Source organism: Salmo salar, unplaced genomic scaffold (genome assembly GCF_905237065.1).
Source record: "Salmo salar unplaced genomic scaffold, Ssal_v3.1, whole genome shotgun sequence".
Classification (NCBI taxonomy): Eukaryota; Metazoa; Chordata; class Actinopteri; order Salmoniformes; family Salmonidae; genus Salmo; species Salmo salar.
Genome location: NW_025550942.1, coordinates 91584 through 112143, shown reverse-complemented (window position 1 = coordinate 112143; position 20560 = coordinate 91584). Strand labels below are relative to the sequence as shown.

At 44.4% G+C, this 20560-nt stretch overlaps 1 protein-coding gene across 1 annotated transcript in view; it reads left to right on the top strand.

Moving 5' to 3' along the window:
* LOC123740637 (mastermind-like protein 3) overlaps positions 1-20342 on the top strand; it is a gene marked incomplete at its 5' end in the record, with an annotated part of 56717 nt that extends 36375 nt beyond the window's left edge. The window contains 2 exons of the mRNA XM_045714149.1: positions 19219-19753; positions 19808-20342. Coding sequence (XP_045570105.1) covers positions 19219-19753; positions 19808-20342 — 1070 coding nt within the window. The remainder of the gene's footprint in view (positions 1-19218; positions 19754-19807) is intronic.
* Between the last annotated feature and the right edge of the window lie 218 nt (positions 20343-20560).

Below are 20560 nucleotides of genomic sequence, written 5' to 3'. Positions count from 1 at the left end.
CATTTTATATACTATATACACCCCCCTACCTACAGGTCAACCAGTACCAAGATAACATATTATATATTATATACACCCCCCTACCTACAGGTCAACCAGTACCAAGATAACATATTATATACTATTACACCCCCTACCTACAGGTCAATCAGTACCAAGGTAACATACTATATACACCCCCTACCTACAGGTCAACCAGTACCAAGATAACATATTATATACTATATACACCCCCCTACCGACAGGTCAACCAGTACCAAGATAACATATTATATACTATATACACCCCCCTACCTACAGGTCAACCAGTACCAAGATAACATATTATATATTATATACACCCCCCTACCTACAGGTCAACCAGTACCAAGATAACATATTATATACTATATACACCCCCCTACTTACAGGTCAACCAGTATCAAGATAACATATTATATACTATATACATCCCCCTACCTACAGGTCAACCAGTACCAAGATAACATGTTATATACACCCCCCTACCTACAGGTCAACCAGTACCAAGATAACATATTATATACTATATACACCCCCCTACCTACAGGTCAACCAGTACCAAGATAACATATTATATACTATATACACCCCCCCTACCTACAGGTTAACCAGTACCAAGATAACATATTATATACTATATACACCCCCCTACCTACAGGTCAACCAGTACCAAGATAACATATTATATACTATATACACCCCCTACCTACAGGTCAACCAGTACCAAGATAACATATTATATACTATATACACCCCCCTACCTACAGGTCAACCAGTATCAAGATAACATATTATATACTATATACACCCCCCTACCTACAGGTCAACCAGTACCAAGATAACATATTATATACTATATACACCCCCCTACCTACAGGTCAACCAGTACCAAGATAACATATTATATACACCCCCCTACCTACAGGTCAACCAGTACCAAGATAGCATATTATATACTATATACACCCCCTACCTACAGGTCAACCAGTACCAAGATAACATTTTATATACACCCCCCTACCTACAGGTCAACCAGTATCAAGATAACATATTATATACTATATACACCCCCCTACCTACAGGTCAACCAGTACCAAGATAACATATTATATACTATATACACCCCCCTACCTACAGGTCAACCAGTACCAAGATAACATATTATATATTATATACACCCCACTACCTACAGGTCAACCAGTACAAAGATAACATATTATATACTATATACACCCCCCTACCTACAGGTCAACCAGTACCAAGATAACATATTATATACTATATACTCCCCCCTACCTACAGGTCAACCAGTACCAAGATAACATATTATATACTATATACACCCCCTACCTACAGGTCAACCAGTACCAAGATAACATATTATATACTATATACACCCCCCTACCTACAGGTCAACCAGTACAAAGATAACATATTATATACTATATACACCCCCCCTACCTACAGGTCAACCAGTACCAAGATAACATATTATATACTATATACACCCCCCTACCTACAGGTCAACCAGTACCAAGATAACATATTATATACTATATACACCCCCCTACCTACAGGTCAACCAGTACCAAGATAACATATTATATACTATATACACCCCCCTACCTACAGGTCAACCAGTACCAAGATAACATATTATATACACCCCCCCTACCTACATGTCAACCAGTACCAAGATAACATATTATATACTATATACACCCCCCTACCTACAGGTCAACCAGTACCTAGGTAACATATTATATACTATATACACCCCCTACCTACAGGTCAACCAGTACCAAGATAACATTTTATATACTATATACACCCCCCCTACCTACAGGTCAACCAGTACCAAGATAACATATTATATATTATATACACCCCCCTACCTACAGGTCAACCAGTACCAAGATAACATATTATATACTATATACACCCCCCTACCTACAGGTCAATCAGTACCAAGGTAACATACTATATACACCCCCTTACCTACAGGTCAACCAGTACCAAGATAACATATTATATACTATATACACCCCCCTACCGACAGGTCAACCAGTACCAAGATAACATATTATATACTATATACACCCCCCTACCTACAGGTCAACCAGTACCAAGATAACATATTATATATTATATACACCCCCTACCTACAGGTCAACCAGTACCAAGATAACATATTATATACTATATACACCCCCCTACCTACAGGTCAACCAGTATCAAGATAACATATTATATACTATATACATCCCCCCTACCTACAGGTCAACCAGTACCAAGATAACATGTTATATACACCCCCTACCTACAGGTCAACCAGTACCAAGATAACATATTATATACTATATACACCCCCCTACCTACAGGTCAACCAGTACCAAGATAACATATTATATACTATATACACCCCCTACCTACAGGTTAACCAGTACCAAGATAACATATTATATACTATATACACCCCCTACCTACAGGTCAACCAGTACCAAGATAACATATTATATACTATATACACCCCCTACCTACAGGTCAACCAGTACCAAGATAACATATTATATACTATATACACCCCCCTACCTACAGGTCAACCAGTATCAAGATAACATATTATATACTATATACACCCCCCTACCTACAGGTCAACCAGTACCAAGATAACATATTATATACTATATACACCCCCCCTACCTACAGGTCAACCAGTACCAAAATAACATATTATATACACCCCCTACCTACAGGTCAACCAGTACCAAGATAGCATATTATATACTATATACACCCCCCTACCTACAGGTCAACCAGTACCAAGATAACATTTTATATACACCCCCCTACCTACAGGTCAACCAGTACCAAGATAACATATTATATACTATATACACCCCCCTACCTACAGGTCAACCAGTACCAAGATAACATATTATATACTATATACACCCCCCCTACCTACAGGTCAACCAGTACCAAGATAACATATTATATATTATATACACCCCACTACCTACAGGTCAACCAGTACAAAGATAACATATTATATACTATATACACCCCCCCTACCTACAGGTCAACCAGTACCAAGATAACATATTATATACTATATACTCCCCCCTACCTACAGGTCAACCAGTACCAAGATAACATATTATATACTATATACACCCCCCCTACCTACAGGTCAACCAGTACCAAGATAACATATTATATACTATATACACCCCCCTACCTACAGGTCAACCAGTACCAAGATAACATATTATATACACCCCCCTACCTACATGTCAACCAGTACCAAGATAACATATTATATACTATATACACCCCCTACCTACAGGTCAACCAGTACCTAGATAACATATTATATACTATATACACCCCCCTACCTACAGGTCAACCAGTACCAAGATAACATTTTATATACTATATACACCCCCTACCTACAGGTCAACCAGTACCAAGATAACATATTATATATTATATACAACCCCCTACCTACAGGTCAACCAGTACCAAGATAACATATTATATACTATATACACCCCCCTACCTACAGGTCAACCAGTACCAAGATAACATATTATATACTATATACACCCCCCTACCTACAGGTCAACCAGTACCAAGATAACATATTATATACTATATACACCCCCCTACCTACAGGTCAACCAGTACCAAGATAACATATTATATACTATATACACCCCCCTACCTACAGGTCAACCAGTACCAAGATAACATATTATATACTATATACACCCCCCTACCTACAGGTCAACCAGTATCAAGATAACATATTATATACTATATACACCCCCCTACCTACAGGTCAACCAGTACCAAGATAACATATTATATACTATATACACCCCCCTACCTACAGGTCAACCAGTACCAAGATAACATATTATATACACCCGCTACCTACAGGTCAACCAGTACCAAGATAACATATTATATACTATATACACCCCCCTACCTACAGGTCAACCAGTACCAAGATAACATATTATATACACCCCCCTACCTACAGGTCAACCAGTACCAAGATAACATATTATATACTATATACACCCCCTACCTACAGGTCAACCAGTACCAAGATAACATATTATATACTATATACACCCCCCTACCTACAGGTCAACCAGTACCAAGGTAACATACTATATACACCCCCTACCTACAGGTCAACCAGTACCAAGATAACATATTATATACTATATACACCCCCCTACCTACAGGTCAACCAGTACCAAGATAACATATTATATACTATATACACCCCCTACCTACAGGTCAACCAGTACCAAGATAACATATTATATATTATATACACCCCCCTACCTACAGGTCAACCAGTACCAAGATAACATATTATATACTATATACACCCCCCTACCTACAGGTCAACCAGTATCAAGATAACATATTATATACTATATACACCCCCCTACCTACAGGTCAACCAGTACCAAGATAACATATTATATACTATATACACCCCACTACCTACAGGTCAACCAGTACAAAGATAACATATTATATACTATATACACCCCCCTACCTACAGGTCAACCAGTACCAAGATAACATATTATATACTATATACACCCCCCCTACCTACAGGTCAACCAGTACCAAGATAACATATTATATACTATATACACCCCCCTACCTACAGGTCAACCAGTACCAAGATAACATATTATATACTATATACACCCCCCTACCTACAGGTCAACCAGTACCAAGATAACATATTATATACACCCCCCCTACCTACAGGTCAACCAGTACCAAGATAACATATTATATACTATATACACCCCCTACCTACAGGTCAACCAGTACCTAGGTAACATATTATATACTATATACACCCCCCTACCTACAGGTCAACCAGTACCAAGATAACATTTTATATACTATATACACCCCCCTACCTACAGGTCAACCAGTACCAAGATAACATATTATATACTATATACAACCCCCTACCTACAGGTCAACCAGTACCAAGATAACATATTATATACTATATACACCCCCCTACCTACAGGTCAACCAGTACCAAGATAACATATTATATACTATATACACCCCCCTACCTACAGGTCAACCAGTACCAAGATAACATATTATATACTATATACACCCCCCTACCTACAGGTCAACCAGTACCAAGATAACATATTATATACTATATACACCCCCCTACCTACAGGTCAACCAGTACCAAGATAACATATTATATACTATATACACCCCCCTACCTACAGGTCAACCAGTATCAAGATAACATATTATATACTATATACACCCCCCTACCTACAGGTCAACCAGTACCAAGATAACATATTATATACTATATACACCCCCCCTACCTACAGGTCAACCAGTACCAAGATAACATATTATATACACCCCGCTACCTACAGGTCAACCAGTACCAAGATAGCATATTATATACTATATACACCCCCTACCTACAGGTCAACCAGTACCAAGATAACATATTATATACACCCCCTACCTACAGGTCAACCAGTATCAAGATAACATATTATATACTATATACACCCCCTACCTACAGGTCAACCAGTACCAAGATAACATATTATATACTATATACACCCCCCTACCTACAGGTCAACCAGTACCAAGGTAACATACTATATACACCCCCCTACTTACAGGTCAACCAGTACCAAGATAACATATTATATACTATATACACCCCCCTACCTACAGGTCAACCAGTACCAAGATAACATATTATATACTATATACACCCCCCTACCTACAGGTCAACCAGTACCAAGATAACATATTATATACTATATACACCCCCTACCTACAGGTCAACCAGTACCAAGATAACATATTATATACTATATACACCCCCTACTTACAGGTCAACCAGTATCAAGATAACATATTATATACTATATACACCCCCCTACCTACAGGTCAACCAGTACCAAGATAACATGTTATATACACCCCCCTACCTACAGGTCAACCAGTACCAAGATAACATATTATATACTATATACACCCCCCTACCTACAGGTCAACCAGTACCAAGATAACATATTATATACTATATACACCCCCTACCTACAGGTCAACCAGTACCAAGATAACATATTATATACTATATACACCCCCCTACCTACAGGTCAACCAGTACCAAGATAACATATTATATACTATATACACCCCCCTACCTACAGGTCAACCAGTACCAAGATAACATATTATATACTATATACACCCCCTACCTACAGGTCAACCAGTACCAAGATAACATATTATATACTATATACACCCCCCTACCTACAGGTCAACCAGTACCAAGATAACATATTATATACTATATACACCCCCCTACCTACAGGTCAACCAGTACCAAGATAACATATTATATACTATATACACCCCCTTACCTACAGGTCAACCAGTACCAAGATAACATATTATATACACCCCCTACCTACAGGTCAACCAGTACCAAGAGAGCATATTATATACTATATACACCCCCCCTACCTTCAGGTCAACCAGTACCAAGATAACATATTATATACTAACCCCCTACCTACAGGTTAACCAGTATCAAGATAACATATTATATACTATATACACCCCCCTACCTACAGGTCAACCAGTACCAAGATAACATATTATATACTATATACACCCCCTACCTACAGGTCAACCAGTACCAAGATAACATATTATATACTATATACACCCCACTACCTACAGGTCAACCAGTACAAAGATAACATATTATATACTATATACACCCCCCTACCTACAGGTCAACCAGTACCAAGATAACATATTATATACACCCCCCTACCTACAGGTCAACCAGTACCAAGATAACATATTATATACTATATACACCCCCTACCTACAGGTCAACCAGTACCAAGATAACATATTTATATATATACACCCCCCTACCTACAGGTCAACCAGTACCAAGATAACATATTATATACTATATACACCCCCCTACCTACAGGTCAACCAGTACCAAGATAACATATTATATACTATATACACCCCCTACCTACAGGTCAACCAGTACCAAGATAACATATTATATACTATATACACCCCCTACCTACAGGTCAACCAGTACCAAGATAACATATTATATACTATATACACCCCCCCTACCTACAGGTCAACCAGTACCAAGATAACATATTATATACTATATACACCCCCCTACCTACAGGTCAACCAGTACCAAGATAACATATTATATACTATATACACCCCCCTACCTACAGGTCAACCAGTACCAAGATAACATATTATATACTATATACACCCCCCTACCTACAGGTCAACCAGTACCAAGATAACATATTATATACACCCCCCTACCTACAGGTCAACCAGTACCAAGATAACATATTATATACTATATACACCCCCCTACCTACAGGTCAACCAGTACCAAGGTAACATATTATATACTATATACACCCCCCTACCTACAGGTCAACCAGTACCAAGATAACATATTATATACTATATACACCCCCCTACCTACAGGTCAACCAGTACCAAGATAACATATTATATACTATATACAACCCCTACCTACAGGTCAACCAGTACCAAGATAACATATTATATACTATATACACCCCCTACCTACAGGTCAACCAGTACCAAGATAACATATTATATACTATATACACCCCCCTACCTACAGGTCAACCAGTACCAAGATAACATATTATATACTATATACACCCCCCCTACCTACAGGTCAACCAGTACCAAGATAACATATTATATACTATATACACCCCCTACCTACAGGTCAACCAGTACCAAGATAACATATTATATACACCCCCTACCTACAGGTCAACCAGTACCAAGATAGCATATTATATACTATATACACCCCCCTACCTACAGGTCAACCAGTACCAAGATAACATATTATATACACCCCCCTACCTACAGGTCAACCAGTACCAAGATAACATATTATATACTATATACACCCCCCTACCTACAGGTCAACCAGTACCAAGATAACATATTATATACTATATACACCCCCCTACCTACAGGTCAACCAGTACCAAGATAACATATTATATACTATATACCACCCCCTACCTACAGGTCAACCAGTACCAAGATAACATATTATATACTATATACACCCCCCCTACCTACAGGTCAACCAGTACCAAGATAACATATTATATACTATATACACCCCCCCTACCTACAGGTCAACCAGTACCAAGATAACATATTATATACTATATACACCCCCCTACCTACAGGTCAACCAGTACCAAGATAACATATTATATACTATATACACCCCCCTACCTACAGGTCAACCAGTACCAAGATAACATATTATATACTATATACACCCCCCTACCTACAGGTCAACCAGTACCAAGATAACATATTATATACTATATACACCCCCTACCTACAGGTCAACCAGTACCAAGATAACATATTATATACTATATACACCCCCCTACCTACAGGTCAACCAGTACCAAGATAACATATTATATACTATATACACCCCACTACCTACAGGTCAACCAGTACCAAGATAACATATTATATACTATATACACCCCCCTACCTACAGGTCAACCAGTACCAAGATAACATATTATATACTATATACACCCCCTACCTACAGGTCAACCAGTACCAAGATAACATATTATATACTATATACACCCCCCTACCTACAGGTCAACCAGTACCAAGATAACATATTATATACTATATACACCCCCTACCTACAGGTCAACCAGTACCAAGATAACATATTATATACTATATACACCCCCCTACCTACAGGTCAACCAGTACCAAGATAACATATTATATACCACCCCCTACCTACAGGTCAACCAGTACCAAGATAACATATTATATACACCCCCTACCTACAGGTCAACCAGTACCAAGATAACATATTATATACTATATACACCCCCTACCTACAGGTCAACCAGTACCAAGATAACATATTATATACTATATACACCCCCTACCTACAGGTCAACCAGTACCAAGATAACATATTATATACTATATACACCCCCTACCTACAGGTCAACCAGTACCAAGATAACATATTATATACTATATACACCCCACTACCTACAGGTCAACCAGTACAAAGATAACATATTATATACTATATACACCCCCCCTACCTACAGGTCAACCAGTACCAAGATAACATATTATATACTATATACACCCCCCTACCTACAGGTCAACCAGTACCAAGATAACATATTAATATCCTGACCAAGATCCACCACCTCCCTTTTTTCACTAACATACAACCATCCTGACCAAGAAGCTTATATACTGTGCAGACACACACACACATACACATACACACACCCCACAGCTCAACCAGTACAAGGGTGCAACACTCTCACACACACACACACACACACACACACACACACACACACACAAACCTAACACACACACACACACACCTAAACCCTGACATACCCACATACACACTTGCTCATAAACCTTATCACACACACTGTTGAAGATGATATCATCTCTGACCAATCAGATTCTCCTCTGCGTATTCGCTCTCTCCCCCCTCGCTCTCTCTCTTTCGCTCTCTCTCTCTCTCTCTCTCTTCTCTCTCTCTCTCTCCTCTCCCCCTGTCGTAGGCGTTCCATATCGTTCCGCTTCTCCTCTTTGGTAATTTCCTCCCGGAAAAAAATATTCTGTCTCTGCCTGTTACCTTGGCAACCGGTCCCGGATCCCCAGAGTTCCGCGACGCTGTCAGAGAGAGAGACAGATCTGCTCCTCCGAGAGAGAGAAAGGGAGAGAGAGACAGATCTGCTCCTCACTGAGATAGAGAGAGAGAGAGAGAGAGAGAGAGAGAGAGAGGGAGAGAGAGACAGATCCTGATGAGAGAGAGAGAGAGAGAGAGAGAGAGAGAGAGAGAGAGAGAGAGGAGAGAGAGAGAGATCTGCTCCTCACTGAGAGAGAGAGAGAGAGATCTGCTCCTCACTGAGAGAGGGAGAGAGAGAGAGATCTGCTCCTCACTGAGAGAGGGAGAGAGAGACAGATCTGCCTCTCACTGAGAGAGAGAGAGGGAGAGAGAGACAGATCTGCCTCTCACTGAGAGAGAGAGAGGGAGAGAGAGACAGATCTGCTCCTCACAGAGAGAGGGAGAGAGAGAGAGACAGATCTGCTCCTCACTGAGAGAGAGAGAGAGAGAGAGAGAGAGAGAGAGATCTGCTCCTCACTGAGAGGGAGAGAGAGACAGATCTGCCTCTCACTGAGAGAGAGAGAGAGAGAGAGACAGATCTGCTCCTCACAGAGAGGGGAGAGAGAGAGAGAGATCTGCTCCTCACTGAGAGAGAGAGAGAGGGAGACAGATCTGCCTCTCACTGAGAGAGAGAGAGAGAGAGAGAGAGAGAGAGAGACAGATCTGCTCCTCACAGAGAGAGGAGAGAGTCAGATCTGCCTCTCACACGAGAGAGGAGAGAGAGACAGATCTGCTCCTCACTGAGAGAGAGAGGAGAGAGAGACAGATCTGCCTCTCACTGAGAGAGAGAGAGAGAGAGAGAGACAGATCTGCTCCTCACAGAGAGAGGGAGAGAGAGAGAGATCTGCTCCTCAGAGAGAGAGAGAAAGAGAGAGAGACAGATCTGCTCCTCAGAGAGAGAGAGAGACAGATCTGCTCCTCACTGAGAGAGAGAGAGAGAGAGACAGATCTGCTCCTCAGAGAGAGAGAGAGAGAGAGAGAGAGATCTGCTCCTCACTGAGAGAGAGAGAGAGAGAGAGATCTGCTCCTCACTGAGAGAGGAGAGAGAGAGAGAGAGAGAGAGAGAGAGAGAGACAGATCTGCTCCTCACTGAGAGAGAGAGAGAGAGAGAGAGAGAGAAGATCTGCTCCTCACTGAGAGAGAGAGAGAGAGAGAGAGAGAGAGAGATCTGCTCCTCACTGAGAGAGAGAGAGAGAGAGAGATCTGCTCCTCACTGAGAGAGAGAGAGACAGATCTGCTCCTCACTGAGAGAGAGAGAGAGAGAGATCTGCTCCTCACTGAGAGAGAGAGAGATCTGCTCCTCACTGAGAGAGAGAGAGAGAGAGAGAGAGAGAGAGAGAGAGGGAGAGAGGAATTAAGGAAGGAAGAAAAATAGTCAGGGACAGAGAGAGACAGATCTGCTCCTCCCTGAGAGGGAGGAAGGAAGGGAGACAGAGAGAGACAAAGAGAGAGTGTGACAGAGAGAAACAGAGACAGGGGGAGTTAGAAGCGAGAGAGGTTGATGAAGACATAGAGGCATTTGCAGCTATTAAATATAGTCTGTCTAACAGAAGGAGGAAATAGTTAACCAGAGAGAAGCAGAAGAGAGGGGGAGACAGAGAGAGAGGAGTCAGTATGCAGGTTTAAATTATTGCGACGTGTAATGGAAACGGCAGATATAGGGCACATTTTGTAAAGATCAACAACATTTTTATTTGTTCGACAGGGGTGGAGTTTTCTTTTGTCCAACTTTCTTTATTGCGACAAATGATGAGGGAAACAGTGTTTTTCAGAGTAAATGATGATTGCTGAATGCTTTTTAAGGGACGCGGGGCACGTGATGACATAACTATAAAGCTCCACTAGGCTACACAGTTCATTCTAAATGCCGACTGCTTGCAAAAACCTATTTCAACAAAAGCTTCTCCTTGCTTTTCTGGTTGGATGCAAGTTCACCATTTTATCTCAGATCCAGTGTGCAGGTTACCGCGGCACGGACCGTGGTGATACATTGGCACATGACAATTATTATAACATGGCAAATATTACACAATTCTTGCATTCTATCCATGCTGGCTTTCACAGGCTACCTGAGACATGAAACAGATAGGAGGACAGACAGGCTGCCTGAGACATGAAACAGATAGGAGGAGGACAGACTGGCTACCTGAGACATGAAACAGATAGGAGGAGGACAGACAGGCTGCCTGAGACATGAAACAGATAGGAGGAGGACAGACAGGCTACCTGAGACATGAAACAGATAGGAGGAACAGACAGGCTACCTGAGACATGAAAAGATAGGAGGAGGACAGACAGGCTACCTGAGACATGAAACAGATAGGAGGAAGGACAGACAGGCTACCTGAGACATGAAACAGATAGGAGGAGGACAGACAGGCTACCTGAGACATGAAACAGATAGGAGGAGGCAGACAGGCTACCTGAGACATGAAACAGATAGGAGGAGGACAGACAGGCTACCTGAGACATGAAACAGATAGGAGGAGGACAGACAGGCTACCTGAGACATGAAACAGATAGGAGGAGGACAGACAGGCTACCTGAGACATGAAACAGATAGGAGGAGGACAGACTGGCTACCTGAGACATGAAACAGATAGGAGGAGGACAGACTGGCTACCTGAGACATGAAACAGATAGGAGGAGGACAGACAGGCTACCTGAGACATGAAACAGATAGGAGGAGGACAGACAGGCTACCTGAGACATGAAACAGAAAGGAGGACAGACAGGCTACCTGAGACATGAAACAGATAGGAGGAGGACAGACAGGCTACCTGAGACATGAAACAGATAGGAGGAGGACAGACAGGCTACCTGAGACATGAAACAGATAGGAGGAGGACAGACAGGCTACCTGAGACATGAAACAGATAGGAGGAGGACAGACAGGCTACCTGAGACATGAAACAGATAGGAGGAGGACAGACAGGCTACCTGAGACATGAAACAGATAGGAGGAGGACAGACTGGCTACCTGAGACATGAAACAGATAGGAGGAGGACAGACAGGCTACCTGAGACATGAAACAGATAGGAGGAGGACAGACAGGCTACCTGAGACATGAAACAGATAGGAGGAGGACAGACAGGCTACCTGAGACATGAAACAGATAGGAGGACCAGACAGGCTACCTGAGACATGAAACAGATAGGAGGAGGACAGACAGGCTACCTGAGACATGAAACAGATAGGAGGACAGACAGGCTACCTGAGACATGAAACAGATAGGAGGAGGACAGACAGGCTACCTGAGACATGAAACAGATAGGAGGAGGACAGACAGGCTACCTGAGACATGAAACAGATAGGAGGAGGACAGACTGGCTACCTGAGACATGAAACAGATAGGAGGAGGACAGACAGGCTACCTGAGACATGAAACAGATAGGAGGAGGACAGACAGGCTACCTGAGACATGAAACAGACAGGAGGAGGACAGACAGGCTACCTGAGACATGAAACAGATAGGAGGAGGACAGACAGGCTACCTGAGACATGAAACAGATAGGAGGAGGACAGACAGGCTACCTGAGACATGAAACAGATAGGAGGAGGACAGACAGGCTACCTGAGACATGAAACAGATAGGAGGAGGGACAGACAGGCTACCTGAGACATGAAACAGATAGGAGGAGGACAGACAGGCTACCTGAGACATGAAACAGATAGGAGGAGGACAGACAGGCTACCTGAGACATGAAACAGATAGGAGGAGGACAGACAGGCTACCTGAGACATGAAACAGATAGGAGGAAGACAGACAGGCTACCTGAGACATGAAACAGATAGGAGGAGGACAGACAGGCTACCTGAGACATGAAACAGATAGGAGGAGGACAGACAGGCTACCTGAGACATGAAACAGATAGGAGGAAGACAGACAGGCTACCTGAGACATGAAACAGATAGGAGGAGGACAGACAGGCTACCTGAGACATGAAACAGATAGGAGGAGGACAGACAGGCTACCTGAGACATGAAACAGATACGAGGAGGACAGACTGGCTACCTGAGACATGAAACAGATAGGAGGAGGACAGACTGGCTACCTGAGACATGAAACAGATAGGAGGAGGACAGACAGGCTACCTGAGACATGAAACAGATAGGAGGAGGACAGACAGGCTACCTGAGACATGAAACAGATAGGAGGAGGACAGACAGGCTACCTGAGACATGAAACAGATAGGAGGAGGACAGACAGGCTACCTGAGACATGAAACAGATAGGAGGAGGACAGACTGGCTACCTGAGACATGAAACAGATAGGAGGAGGACAGACAGGCTACCTGAGACATGAAACAGATAGGAGGAGGACAGACAGGCTACCTGAGACATGAAACAGATAGGAGGAGGACAGACAGGCTACCTGAGACATGAAACAGATAGGAGGAGGACAGACAGGCTACCTGAGACATGAAACAGATAGGAGGAGGACAGACAGGCTACCTGAGACATGAAACAGATAGGAGGAGGACAGACAGGCTACCTGAGACATGAAACAGACAGGAGGAGGACAGACTGGCTACCTGAGACATGAAACAGATAGGAGGAGGACAGACAGGCTACCTGAGACATGAAACAGACAGGAGGAGGACAGACAGGCTGCCTGAGACATGAAACAGATAGGAGGAGGACAGACAGGCTACCTGAGACATGAAACAGATAGGAGGAGGACAGACGGGCTACCTGAGACATGAAACAGATAGGAGGAGGACAGACAGGCTACCTGAGACATGAAACAGATAGGAGGAGGACAGACAGGCTACCTGAGACATGAAACAGATAGGAGGAGGACAGACAGGCTACCTGAGACATGAAACAGATAGGAGGAGGACAGACAGGCTACCTGAGACATGAAACAGATAGGAGGAGGACAGACAGGCTACCTGAGACATGAAACAGATAGGAGGAAGGACAGACGGGCTACCTGAGACATGAAACAGATAGGAGGAGGACAGACAGGCTACCTGAGACATGAAACAGATAGGAGGACAGACAGGCTACCTGAGACATGAAACAGATAGGAGGAGGACAGACAGGCTACCTGAGACATGAAACAGATAGGAGGAGGACAGACGGGCTACCTGAGACATGAAACAGATAGGAGGAGGACAGACAGGCTACCTGAGACATGAAACAGATAGGAGGAGGACAGACAGGCTACCTGAGACATGAAACAGATAGGAGGACAGACAGGCTACCTGAGACATGAAACAGATAGGAGGAGGACAGACTGGCTACCTGAGACATGAAACAGACAGGAGGAGGACAGACAGGCTGTCAGCCTTAATGGAAACACTTCCAACACCCAATGTTTAGATGTGACAACATTACATCCAGCTGTTTTAATAGACACAGGGTGGTAACATTGGAAGGCACCTCAGCAGCCATCTGTTTTCTATGCAAACCTTCTCCAAATCTTTGTACAAGTTCATGGAAACACAGCTAGTGACGTCTTGTCAGGTCTTGTTTTGTAGACGAGTATCAGATCAGGGTCCAACTGGGTCCTGGTTAAGATGTGGTAGTTAAGACGTGGTCGTCAGCAGATACCACTCTGTCAGTCAGAAACATTGACTCCTGTGTGAATGGCCTTTTCCTCTTTCTTCATATTTGGAATGTTAGCACAAACAGACTGGTACCCAGGCTATATATTCCCCAGTATAGTGCATTACTTATGGGCAATAAGATGGAACCCTGATATTCCATAGCCTATAATCCAGACCTGTTTTGTGCTAACATTCCACTCTTTGTACTACATGTTATATGCCCAACAGTTTGACGTATGACATGTAGCACAAACAGACTGGTACCCAGGCTATATATTCCCCAGTATAGTGCACTACTGATGGCTAGATGGTTTATGTGACCCTGGCCAAAGGTAGTGCAATTCGTAGTGAATAGGGTGTGAATTGAGACAGTCTAATGTCTCAATTCAGTTCCTGCCTGGCAGTGAGTGAGTGAGTCAGTCAGACAGACGATTAGTGAAATGGTGTCAGAAGAGGTTTATTGAGGGATTTAAAAACATTTCCATGCTATGCTAGCATTCCTTCTCTGCTCGACCTGTTAACGCCAAGTTTCTGCTACTAATAGAGGGAGAGAGATTCTCCTTTCCGGTTGATTTAGTTTTAACTTTGGTTTGGTACGTAACACTCAGCACTTAATGTTCAGAGTGTTACCTTTCCAGAGTTAAAGAGTCTCTCTCACGTCGTCTCAGTGTCTAGTTCTCTCTGCTTGTCTTTCCATTCTTCATTCTGGATAACAACATCATGTACTTCACATGTGGAATATTGGTGACCTTATAAGAAGTAAACAAACTAGAGGTCGGCCGATTATGATTTTTCAACACCGATACCGATTATTGGAGGGCCAAAAAGATCCGATACCGATCAATCGGCCGAATTTTTTTTTTTTTCTTTCATTTATTTGTAATAATGACATTTACAACAATACTGAATGAAAACTTATTTTAACTTAATATAATACATAAATAAAATCAATTTAGCCTCAAATAAATAATGAAACATGTTCAATTTGGTTTAAATAATGCAAAAACAAAGTGTTGGAGAAGAAAGTAAAAGTGCCATATGTGCCATGTAAGAAAGCTAACGTTTTAAGTGCCTTGCTCACAACATGGGAACATATGAAAGCTGGTGGTTCCTTTTAACATGAGTCTTCAATATTCCCAGGTAAGAAGTTTTAGGTTGTAGTTATTATCGGAATTATAGGACTCTTTCTCTCTATAGGATTTGTATTTCATATACCTTTAACTATTGGATTTTCTTATAGGCACTTTAGTATTGCCAGTGTAACAGTATAGCTTCCGTCCCTCTCCTCGCTTCTACCTGGGCTCGAACCAGGAACACATCGACAACAGCCACCCTCGAAGCAGCGTTACCCATGTAGAGCAAGGGGAACAACTACTCCAAGTCTCAGAGCGAGTGACGTTTGAAACGTTATTAGCGCGCACCCGCTAACTAGCTAGCCATTTCACATCGGTTATACCAGCCTAATCTTGGGAGTTGACACGCTTGAAGTCATAAACAGCGCAATGCATTGCGAAGAGCTGCTGGCAAAACGCACGAAATTGCTGTTTGAATGAATGCTTACGAGCCTGCTGCTGCCTACCACCGCTCAGTCAGACTGCTCTATCAAATCATAGACTTAATTATAATATAATAAACACACAGAAATACGAGCCTTAGCTCATTAATATGGTCGAATCCGGAAACTATCATCTCGAAAACAAAACGTTTTTTCTTTCAGTGAAATACGGAACCGTTCCGTATTTTATCTAACGGGTGGCATCCCTAAGTCTAAATATTCCTGTTACATTGCACAACCTTCAATGTTATGTCATAATTACGTAAAATTCTGGCAAATTAGTTCGCAACGAGCCAGGCGGCCCAAACTGTTGCATATACCCTGACTGCGTGCAATGAACGCAAGAGCAGTGACACAATTTCATGTTAGCAGGCAATATTAACTAAATATGCAGGTTTAAAAATATATACTTGTGTATTGATTTTAAAGAAAGGCATTGATGTTTATGGTTAGGTACATTGGTGCAACGACAGTGCTTTTTTCGCGAATGCGCTTGTTAAATCATCACCCGTTTGGCGAAGTAGCCTGTGATTCAATGAGAAATGAACAGGCACCACATCGATTATATGCAACGCAGGACACGTTAGATAAACTAGTAATATCATCAACCATGTGTAGTTAACTAGTGATTATGAAGATTGATAGTTTTTTATAAGATAAGTTTAAGCTAGCAACTTACCTTGGCTTCTTGCTGCCCTTGCGTAACATGTAGTCAGCCTGCCATGCAGGCTCCTCATGGAGTGCAATGTAAAGCAGGTGGTTAGAGCGTTGGACTAGTAACCAGAAGGTTGCAAAAACGAATCCCGTCATTGAAAATAAGAATGTGTTCTTAATCTGACTTGCCTAGGTAAATAAAGGTGTAAATTGGCGGCCAAAAATACTGATTACCGATTGTTATGAAAACTTGAAATCGGCCCTAAAACCAACTATGAATAACTTGATCACAGAAACCTCAGTGACCCCTCTGTTGGTCTTTAACACTCCTCTCTCTTCTCCCCTCCTGTCCTCTCTCTCCTCCCCTCCTGTCCTCTCTCTCTCCTCCTGTCCTCTCTCCTCCCCTCTGTTGGTCTTTAACACTCCTCTCTCTTCTCCCCTCCTGTCCTCTCTCTCCTCCCCTCCTGTCCTCTCTCTCTCCTCCTGTCCTCTCTCCTCCCCTCTGTTGGACTTTAACACTCCTCTCTCTTCTCCCCTCCTGTTCTCTCTCTCCTCCCCTCCTGTCCTCTCTCTCCTCCTGTCCTCTCTCCTCCCCTCTGTTGGACTTTAACACTCCTCTCTCTCCTCCCCTCCTGTCCTCTCTCTTCTCCCCTCCTGTCCTCTCTCTTCTCCCCTCCTGTCCTCTCTCTTCTCCCCTTCTGTCCTCTCTCTCTCTTCTCCTGTCCTCTCTCTTCTCCCCTCCTGTCCTCTCTCTCTCCTCCTGTCCTCTCTCTCCTCCCCTCTATTGGTCTTTAACACTCCTCTCTCTCCTCTCCTCCTGTCCTCTCTTCTCTCCTCCTGTCCTCTCTCTCCTCCCCTTCTGTCCTCTCTCTTTCCTCCTGTCCTCTCTCTCCTCCCCTCTATTGGTCTTTAACACTCCTCTCTCTCCTCCCCCTCCTGTCCTCTCTCTCTCCTCCTGTCCTCTCTCTCCTCCCCTCTATTGGTCTTTAACACTCCTCTCTCTCCTCCCCTCCTGTCCTCTCTCTCCTCCCCCTCCTGTCCTCTCTCTTCTCCCCTTCTGTCCTCTCTCCCCTCCTGTCCTCTCTCTTCTCCCCTTCTGTCCTCTCTCCCCTCCTGTCCTCTCTCTCCTCCCCTCCTGTCCTCTCTCTCCTCCCCTCCTGTCCTCTCTCTCCTCCCCTACTGTCCTCTCTCGCTCCTCCCCCCTGTCCTCTCTCCTCCCCTCCTGTCCTCTCTCCCCTCCTGTCCTCTCTCTCTCCTCCCCTCATGTCCTCTCTCTCCTCCCCTCATGTCCTCTCTCTCCTCCCCTCCTGTCCCCTCTCTCTCCTCCCCTCCTGTCCTCTCTCCCCTCCTGTCCTCTCTCTCTCCTCCCCTCATGTCCTCTCTCTCCTCCCCTCCTGTCCCCTCTCTCTCCTCCCCTCCTGTCCTCTCTCCCCTCCTGTCCTCTCTCTCTCTCCCCTCATGTCCTCTCTCTCCTCCCCTCCTGTCCCCTCTCTCTCCTCCCGTCCTGTCCTCTCTCTTCTCCTCTCTGCTTCTCTCTCTCTCACCTCTAACCTCTCCTCGTTCCTTTCTGTCCCACCAGGAACGCCCCAGGAGATGGCGGTGAGGAGCCAGGCTCTCCAGAACATCCGCGCCACCCGCCTCCTCCAACAACAACAACAACAACAACAACAGAACCAGCAGATGGTCCAGATGAACCAGGGCATCCCAGGGGGCTCGGTGGGCCCACAACCCGACATGGGCCTCCCCTACGGCGGGCAGGGAGCCGGCCAGCAGTCCCTCTACAGCCTCAACCCCTCCATGAGCCAAATGATGCAGCAGCAGCACCAACAGAACCAAAGCGTCCAGGCCTCCATGGGTCTTCCACCAGGACACAACCCAGCGGCGCAGGCCCAGAGGCAGGCAGGAGGAGGGGTTGGAGGTGGAGGAGGATACGGAGGACCACAGGGGATGATGATGAACTCAATGTCCCAGCAGCCCCTCAAGGGCCCGCCCAAAGCCCAGGCCCAGAGGTTGCAGGGCATGCTGGGAATTGGAGGAGGAGGACCACAGGGAGGGATGGGAGGGTGGCCACCCAGCAGGGGCAGTCCCTCCAGGGGATGGGAGGGCCAGGAGGGGTAGGAGGACCAGGCAGGACTACAGGTGATATGGTGGGCTTTGGCTCGGCCCAGGGGGGCTACGGCTCCATGCAGCCTGGACCGGGACAACAGCCTCCACACCCACGCCTGGCCAAGCAACACTTCCCTGGGCACCCACAGGGACACCCCCCACCCCCAGGCTATGGGTCAGGGCCAGCCCATGGACCCCAGGGCTATGAACCCTGCGGCGGGCATGGCCGGGCCCATGATTGCCCCTCACATGGCTGGACCAGGACAGCCCAGGACCAACCAGCCCAGACCCATGGTAATGCCGGGACAGGGGGTGATGGGCCAGGGCGTGCCCAACATGGGGGCGTTTGGACAGGGGCCGGCGATGGGGGTGGGCCCTGGAGGTGGGGGTGGAGGAGGGTATGTGGGACAAGGAGGGGTAGGGGTCGGAGGTCAGCCTCAGGGCTACCAGAGGACGTCTAGTCAGGACCTGTCATCTTATGGATACGGGGCGGGCAGGTGGCGCCCGTCGGGCGGGGGGTTCGGATTGGCCGACGGGACAGGGGCGGACTTGGACTCAAGTGACGGTTGGATGGAAGAGTTCTTCCCCAACCAATAGCAGAGCTGGAAATGTACTGGGGAGTTTTTACTGGAGGGACTAACGACAAACTGCGTGGGGAAAACTTTATTGAGACGAGAGAACTGGACAGACAAACGGACAGTCGCCATATTTTGTTTTGTAAAGCATGAACGGACAAGAAGAAGAGTTCTGTGTCGTGCATTTATGTGTGTGTGTGTGTGTGTGTGTGTGTGTGTGTGTGTGTGTGTGTGTGTGTG